Here is an 8,916-nt window from a genome sequence, read left to right on the forward strand (position 1 = left end):
CATACCTATCACAGCCCAGAACAGTCCTGCTTAGGTATGGATAGGAGTGTCTGTCCATTTCATTAAATCTGCTGAACACTGGGCACTGCCATGGCTGCCTTTCTTAGCGCATTGTCTCCCAGGTACAGCCCCATCTTTTCTTTGTGAACCAGGATAAAACTGCCTGGAAACTAAGAGACCTTGTTGTTAGTGGTGCACAGAACTTAACAGTGAGACTGAACTGCGTCCTTGAACCACCTCACCTGGTTCTTTGTGTTTGTGCAACTCTTTATACCTGGGATAGGCTCTGAGCACATCACCCAGTTCAGCTTTAGTTGAGTACAATGCTCAAAAAGCTGAAGACTCATATAAAGGTAATAGGTAACAGGTCATATTAAAAAACTGGTAAACTAACGTCTTGCTGAAACATAAAATAAATAAAACACTTCTCTGCCGTAGGGCGCATCAGGTTACTTTCTGGGGAAATATCTAAAGAAAATATTTAGCAACTTTTCCATCTTTAGTCAAAGGGAATGTGTTCAATTTGCCTTTTAACTTCCTCTTAAACATTTTTTTAAATTGCCTTTCCAATCTTCTGTTGACATATTCCTATGTATAAAAAAGAGGATAAAAGTGTTCATCCTGAACAACTGTAGTAAAAATAGCAATGAAACATTTGTGGTAATAGGATTTGACATTTGTTTCCCAAAGGTGGGATTATATATTGGTTTAGAGTTAAACATTTCACATTTCTTTGCTGCACATAGGTTACTAGAATATTATCTGCTCTGTTTAATTTCCTAAACTTTTACCTTTTTAAATAATTTTATTTCAGTGAAGAAAATATCTATGAATGTCCAGACTACCGAACGTCAGGTCCCAATTCCTGCTACTTTGATAAAAACCACACTGATCCCTGGACAACATATAATATAACCGTAATGGCAACGAATGAGATTGGAAGTAACAGCTCAGACCCTCAGTGTGTGGATGTGGCCTCCATAGGTAAAAAGGGAAGAATGAAATGAAATTAAAAACAAATTAGCTGGAGATGTATGTGTTTTTTAATCCCAGAACAAGTAGCAGTGAAAGATTTCTTTCCTCTTGATGTGAAACTTGCTATGGACGAGTGTTTATTTTCAGATAATCTAAAATATGTGTCTTTATATGAAAACTACAACTTGCTTATAAATCAAGTAACTACGTATTTTATTGTCACGTTAACTGTGGCTGAAAAATTGGCTCCAGTTTCTAGTTATCTCCAGTATTTCAATTAGACTCAGTGACAGTTTTGTAGGTTCCTAGCACTGCAGATTACAAAACTATCAAGTTAGGCTAAAATACCTGAATTTTCAAAATGTAAACAGCTTTCTGGCTGCTGGCATTACAGTCTTGGGAGAGTAAAAATAACTGCTGAGGCACTCTGTGGGCCTTCTGTAGTATTTCATATTCCTAACCCCATTCTGCACGCACATAATCTACACATTGTAATGATAAATACACTTAGTCTTTTAAGCTATGAAATATCTGAAATTTTAATTTTACAAGAGTGGCCTAATGAAATTCTGATTTATATTTCCTTAGCCTGACAAATTCAGAGTGATGTATAAAATTTGCTGATACTGGTAAATCAGTAGCCAGTTAAACACTACTAGGGAGAAAAGAAAAAAAGGTATTGTATTATTCCCTTACAGAAATGCTGAATGATCAGAAATTAATGTGATAAAATACAAAAACATAAAGAAGGAGCCTGTTCTGAGAGAAAATTAAATCATTAATGACAAACTTTTCGTTTATACAGTTCAACCAGATGCTCCTGTGAACCTTTCTCTAGAAACAAAAACGTCTGCTAGTGTAATGTACCTTTGGGCGAAATGGTCTCCACCTCCTTTAGCTGATGTCAGCTCCAATTCACATGTGTATCACTATGAGCTACGACTAAAACCTGAGGAAAAGGAAGAATGGGAGGTAACGGAAAAATATATTTATTGCATAAATGCTCTTTTCAGTGAGTTCTCTCGTATGAATTTAACTGGTATTATAAAATTTTAGTTTCTGTAAGGATAGAAAAATTAATATAACCAAACCTGATTAGAGAAAGAAAAATACTGTAGTGGTTTGTGGAGACAGCAAAATTCAAGGTATTTGTCTAAATGTGCTGTTGTCATATAATAAAAAAAAAAAATACTTAGTCCACAGGTATAATATTTAATTGTAATTTTCATCCCTGTGTCTGTTCTCAAATGTCACAGAAAGATACTGCTCAATTCATATAGCTTAAAAATCAGGATCAAAGCAGTTTATTGATTAACACATAATAAGCAAGCAATCAGTTGACTATGCAGTCAAGGTCAGTATCAGCAATACAACAGATAAAGCACAATACTGGGCACTTAAAAATGTTAATAGACACCTACAAATTTATAAACACACTTTGGTAACTAATCCCAGAAATATGTGACATTCTGAAAGTCCCCTCTCCCAGAAAGGGTTGGTTACAAGCACAACCCACCCCCCCGAGAGTACAAACTCCCCTTTTACACCCACGTCTGCAGGTGACATGGATACTTCAGCTCGGTGTGAACCTTCTCAGAGTCTGCTGAGACACACACCAGTGAGAACGCAAGTGCCCACACAGTCCCATGCACACACCCAGGCTCCTGCCTGCTGCAGCCCACCCCTGCCCCGAGTGCAGCTGCTCTCAGCATCAGAGAGAGTCTGCTCTCTCTGGCACAGGTCACGATGCTAGCAGAGCAGATTTTAGTCACTTCAAAATAAACTTCAGCTGTCTCCTCCCACTATTATAAACTTTCTTGCTGCTTTAATACTGCTTTTCAAGCTGACCCTTTTTGTTTCAGAAGTTTTTCAGTTACTCCCTAATTACTATTTAATTGGGCTGAGAGTCATCATCATCCTCCTCTTCAACAAGACAAGTTGGGGACCACCTCCCTCTCAGAAGGTTTGGGATGTCCTAGTCACACATGGTATTTCAATTGACATTCCCAGCTGTTGCCACAGTATTCCCACAGCCGAGACACCAGTATAAAATATCATTCTTAAGTCATAGTCAGATGGCCCCAGTGCTACCTAAATTGCTGATGCCTCAGTGATGGAGGAAGACATGTGTGTTGAAAGACTTCTGAAGAGGGATTCAAAGGATTTAAGGAAGGTGCTTAATAAAAATGTCTAAAACTGATACCTAAGAAGCATTACAGGGAGGGTTTATCTGTGAGTTGGACTACCTGTAGTCATTGCATTGTGGATCTGATGGAGTACTAACATGTAAGAAGTCTAATCTCATGCCACTGAAGTGAGTTTTTCTGTTAAGTCACTCCCTTTGCTTCTCTGTAAATCACATCTTACAAAATACCCATCTGAAACCTTGCCTTTCCAAAGTCAGTGACACAAGCCTATTCGTTTACTGTTTATTTGTTAAAATGGCGCAATTCGTTATTATTTTTCAAGTCTCATTTTCTTTTCCAGACAGTATCTGCTGGAGTGCAGACAGAGTACAAAGAGATTAGGCTGCAAGCTGGGGTGAAATACATCGTTCAGGTCCGTTGCACGTTAGACTTCGGAGAATGGAGTGAGTGGAGCTCCGAAAGAAACATTCAGATTCCAAATGGTGAGTGGATGATCGCTGTTCTGTTAACTGTTTTTAAATTCTAGCCGTTTCAGTGTTGTGCAAGGTGTCTAAATAGCAGCTCTGGAAACCCAGTTCCTCACCCAGGTACTTCATAGTGCTGGAGGAACAGCTTAGTGCATCTTACTGTACTTTGTGTGGAATTGTCTGTTTAGTCTTGTTGATCCACTCGTGATCCTCTGCCGTAACTGGCAATGTCAAACAGATTCAGATTTACTAGGAAATCAACTCTGATACGGGTATGCCTAAATAATTTATGGTTCCTGTCCCTCTGTTTAGAAGTCACGTTGCTTTCATCTGTACCTATAGGTGATGGAATGTGTGTAAGAATCATTTGCCAGTAACTGGACTGAAGGCACTGCCATGTCTAACAGGGCATAACACTTGCAGCATAATTATCTGTGGTTTGTTGGGTTTGAGTGGTCACACTAAATGCGCATAACATCTTATCTCCTTGTCAGACACTTCAGCCAGGTTGTCTCAAAACTTCTTCTGTCACTAATTGTATTATTACTTATTTGACATGGAGATTGCTGAAATACCATTAACAGAAAAATATTTTTTAAATGTCCCATTTTCAGATCTGACTTAGGCAATTAGAAATTTGGAAAATCAATGTCTCTACTCCAAACAGTAGGAAAATATATATATTATTGATGTAATAAGATCATATTTCACCACAAATACGTAACTACAAAAGTTTCAATCACGTCAGGGTTTTGACTAGCATCATCGTATTCAAAATTTAAGCATTTTCCCCTGCCCTGCTCTAAGTGCTTTGCTTGAGTCTATAAAAACATCATCAGGAATCAAAATAATTATAAATTGCTTGGCAGCAATCAGGCAAGTAGCCTGAGTACTGAGCATAACGTCACTTGGAAAGGAAATGAGCGCTGCTTCTTTGTATCTTTGGAGTCAGCTCAGCATATGTACTTTGGAAGAGAATTACTGGCAAGGACATGAACAAATGGGCAAACACTTATGTTCTTCATTTTTTTTCCTATAAAAGCCAAAACAACTGTATTTTTTGAACAATCAGAAGCTTCATAAAACACACTTTTTGAAGGAAAAATGGTTTATGTAGAAAATAGAATGGATAGTAGAGTGTATTTTAAATTACTTTACAGAACCTGCTGTGACAGTATTTGAGCACTTCTTATCAGATCTGGGGGAGAGAAAAGCTGCTGCCAGAAAACTAAAAGCATCATTGCAGTGGGAAAGGATTTTGAATCCTGGTCAAAGTAGCAGGCTGCAGCCCTAACCACTTCTTTCCTTTGCTAATATGAAGCAAAACTTTCTTTCCTTGTAGATAGAAACCTTTTTCCTGTGCTCTGCTTGACATTGATTTATGTCCTAATGCATTAAACTTACTAATTATTTCATTTATCTCTTACAGGAGAGTCACCTCCTGAAAAGCCTACAATAATAAAATGCCGTTCTCCAGAAAAGGAAACATTTACTTGTTGGTGGAAACCTGGTTCAGACGGAGGACATCCTACAAACTACACTTTGCTTTACAGCAAAGAAGGGTAATAAGTTGTGTATATTTATTCACTGTTTTATTGCGAGGACCTGGAAAATCAATCCTGATTGGTTTTGCATTTAGGAGATGTTATTTTTCAGAGCACATGGTTTTGTCCAAGTGACATATTCTGGAATAGCATTAGCAGCAACATATTTAAGGTTGAAATAGGATCTCTTTGTAATGTCAGGTTTTCCAAATTTCTGTGAATTCTTCTGCCTTGAAAGACAAACTGCCTTGAAAGTTGCCATGGTGCAGCGTCAAGGGCCAGGGCTGGGCTGGCCACTAGACAAATGACAGTCTCTATTAAGCCCCCTCCCTTCCCAAAGGGTAAGAGAGAGCGAATAAGGGAGAGAGACTTAATAGTTTGGAAAAGAAAACTGCTTTAATTAAAATAATAAATTGGAATATATACAAAGCCAATACCAAACCCAACCTCTCTGATGGCAGTCACGTCACCGTCATCACTGATGCTGTGGGCAGACACTGGGGAATAAGAGAGAGCGAATAAGGGAGAGAGACTTAATAGTTTGGAAAAGAAAACTGCTTTAATTAAAATAATAAATTGGAATATATACAAAGCCAATACCAAACCCAACCTCTCTGATGGCAGTCACGTCACCGTCATCACTGATGCTGTGGGCAGACACTGGGGAAGGCCCACACTGGGCTCAGCAGCAGATGGGAACGGGATGCAGGAGATGGATTCCAGAACTGGATTCAGGAACACATGGATTGAAATCAGAAGCAGAATGGACAGAGTCCTCCTCAGATGCACCCACAGGTGCAGCCTCTCACTTACTGCACCCCCACCATGGGACACAGGATGTAGCGGTGACCTTGGTCTGCACAGGAGCAAGTCTAAGCCAGAGCCTTTCTGCACCCCAGTCCCTGGCAGTAACTGTGAACATCAAGCGCTGCCACTTCTAGCAGCAGACACTGTCTGTGAAAATACACCATTAACTTCACACAGTGCAGTGAGTTAGAAGAGACTGAGCTGAAAAGTAAAATCACTGAACGGAATTAGTTCTGTTCTAGCTCAAATCAGAACAAGCTGCAGCTGCATAATAGCATGCAATATACATGCACAGCCCTTAAGCTCTTTGGCCATGCAGGCCAGAAATAAAGCCTTCCAAAATGACCAGATAGATACTAAAATTTTCATCTTCTGGTAATGCTTATTTTGCACAGTTATCCATAGGCGGATGTTCAAAGGCCATGAGCGCCTTCTAGCTTCTGCAGTGATCTTAGTCCTGGAACTCAGATCAAGTGCTAAACATTGCTTTTAAAGGCATAATCAATATTTTGTTTGGGTCCTGTCAGCTATTTTTGGTTCACCCAGCACTGCTCAGCCTTGCACTGACCTAACTGGATGTGGGACCCTGTACTTGTCAGCTGATAGCCAACTCTTGGTGAAAAAAGACAGAAAACAGTCCAGACAGCCAGGGCAGAGTATGAGGTCCACATCCACAACTTTCTCTTTCATTATTGTGCATCTTAGAGGAGCCTGGAAACGAGTACTACATACTCAACTTTCTCTCCTATCCCTGCTCCCTCTGGGGAGCTCAGGAATGGGTTTGAAGGACAGGCAGAAAGTAGGGTTTTTTGAGGAACAGCTGATGAAAGACGAAAATAGACTCTGAAAGCATATTAACATGCAGAACTCATGTAAGTGTGAAATAAACATGAGAAATACTGGTTTTAATAGATGAGTTAGAAGACTTCAACAATCACTGCTACTGGCTCTCTGGAACCTGTGAGGGCTATACGCAGTGGTCAGTGGCATTCAGAAAATTGAGTGTATTCTACTAGCCCACTGCTGCATCTGAAACAGCCTAACAGAAACAGGTTCTTCAGGCTTTGTAGTCTGTTTTGGGGGGAAAATGCTTACTACAGTCCCTGGAATTGTCCAACAACTCTTTAATCTGAGAGAATAAATCAGATTTCTGATTTTCTTCACGTTGCCAGGTATGAAAAATCTGATCCGGCCCTAAATAATGCTGAGTAATCAAAGTCAGGTATATTAGTCTGTGTAACATAATCACTGATTCCTTCATTTCAGAGAAGAACAAGTTTATGAATGTCCAGATTACAGAACTGCGGGCCCCAATTCGTGCTACTTTGATAAAAAGCACACCTCTTTCTGGACCATATACAATATTACCGTGAGGGCAACTAATGAATTGGGAAGTAACGTCTCTGATCCTCATTACGTGGATGTGACTTACATAGGTAAGAGATAAGAAGTATTTTCTGGGAAACAAGTAATTAAAAACTATGGGGTTTGCACAACAATTTTAATTCCAGCTTTTTCTCATATATAGTATTATATCAAAGTTAAAAGTTTGCAATAAGATCTTAGCTGGTGTAACAATAAATCAATGTTCATTCCATTACTATTGTTTTTCAAAGGAAGCCTAAAAATGATAAAAGCTTCAAAACTGCATTCAGATAACCATTTATTGGTTTTCCATATTTCTTTCAGTCGAGCCCTTAGAAACATGATCCAGCTAAAATTTTTTTCCACTCTACCAACAACTGAAATCAAATTAATCTTTTAACTAATAACACTAAAATTTGATTACCTAAAAGTAGTTTCCAGACCCAAGAGAAGCTCAACTGGTGCTTTTTATAGGATTGCACTGATAATTTCTTTTCTCAGGCTTCTTCCACAGAGTGACTGTGCAAAAGTATTTAGGTTTTTTTCTTAAGGGAACCGAACATGATAACTGTCTTGTTATCAAGGAGTCTGGCAACTGGAAAAAGACTGTTGGAGAAAAGGCTTTATGTTTTACCTCCATGCCCTGACTACCTACTTGATGAAGCTTTGCATCAGACAGTGGTAAAACACATGCACGATATGCAGAAGCTGTACCTCTGAACTGAGGAAGCTGCATGCCCGACTGCAGCAGATACCTGTGTTCCATTTTGGTTTATTTTTGAGATGTAGACAAGTCTTTAATATTACTGGTTTGTTTTATTCTTAAATGTACTTACTTACACATGTAGGGATTATGCTGCTGTTTTTTCTGAAGGGGGGGGCGGTGGGGGAGTGGGGGTGTTAATCTGTGTTTTCAACATTCCTAAAATACACACACCGACTTTGATAAGATTCTGGTAAAACAGAGTGTTCATAATTCAGCATTAAAGATGTTAACTTTGAAACACTTTGTGGAGAAAATCAACAATAAATATAACTTAAGAAAAAATTTCTTCTGGTGATAAATGATTAAGGCATGAACTCAACATGTTACTGTTCTTCAGTCTTTTTTTCAAATTCATAAATCCATGCTTACTTTATCAGGATACTCTTGATCTCTGTATGCCAGCACCAATTCTAGATTACTAGACACAATGGAGGCGGCGATTTACCACTCACACCATTTTATATTTCTTCCTAAGATGCAAGGAAAAAATTATTTAGACTCATATTGTCATTTCTTTTATTGTAACAGTACAGCCAGATCCTCCTGTAAATGTAACTCTGGAATTAAAAAAGCCAATAAATAGAAAACCGTACTTGGTCTTGACATGGTCTCCGCCACCGCTGGCTGATGTCAGATCTGGATGGCTTACCCTTGAATATGAGTTGCGACTAAAGCCTGAAGAAGGAGAGGACTGGGAGGTAAGGACCTTGCAAGTTTTTGGCAGGTGATGTTTTCTGATCAAAGAGCTTTTGTCAGTTGGGTCCCATGCCTCGTTGTAATGATGCAGGCACACTGAAGAGTTCATCATTTTTCAAAAGGGCTTGTGTGATCTCCAATTTCCTGCT

General features: G+C 39.0%; 1 protein-coding gene across 2 annotated transcripts in view; it reads left to right on the forward strand.

The window, feature by feature from the left end:
• The window catches only part of PRLR (prolactin receptor), a 58,680-nt gene that overhangs the window by 45,034 nt on the left and 4,730 nt on the right, over nt 1-8,916 (forward strand). The window contains exons 5-10 of one of the 2 annotated variants that reach the window (XM_010141005.1): nt 815-984; nt 1,781-1,947; nt 3,463-3,604; nt 5,019-5,151; nt 7,207-7,376; nt 8,600-8,769. In XM_010141005.1, the coding sequence (XP_010139307.1) occupies nt 815-984; nt 1,781-1,947; nt 3,463-3,604; nt 5,019-5,151; nt 7,207-7,376; nt 8,600-8,769 (952 nt within the window). The remainder of the gene's footprint in view (nt 1-814; nt 985-1,780; nt 1,948-3,462; nt 3,605-5,018; nt 5,152-7,206; nt 7,377-8,599; nt 8,770-8,916) is intronic. The other variant, XM_010141006.1, reaches the window with a different exon arrangement.

This window comes from Buceros rhinoceros, unplaced genomic scaffold, assembly GCF_000710305.1.
Source record: "Buceros rhinoceros silvestris isolate BGI_N320 unplaced genomic scaffold, ASM71030v1 scaffold9798, whole genome shotgun sequence".
Classification (NCBI taxonomy): domain Eukaryota; kingdom Metazoa; phylum Chordata; class Aves; order Bucerotiformes; family Bucerotidae; genus Buceros; species Buceros rhinoceros.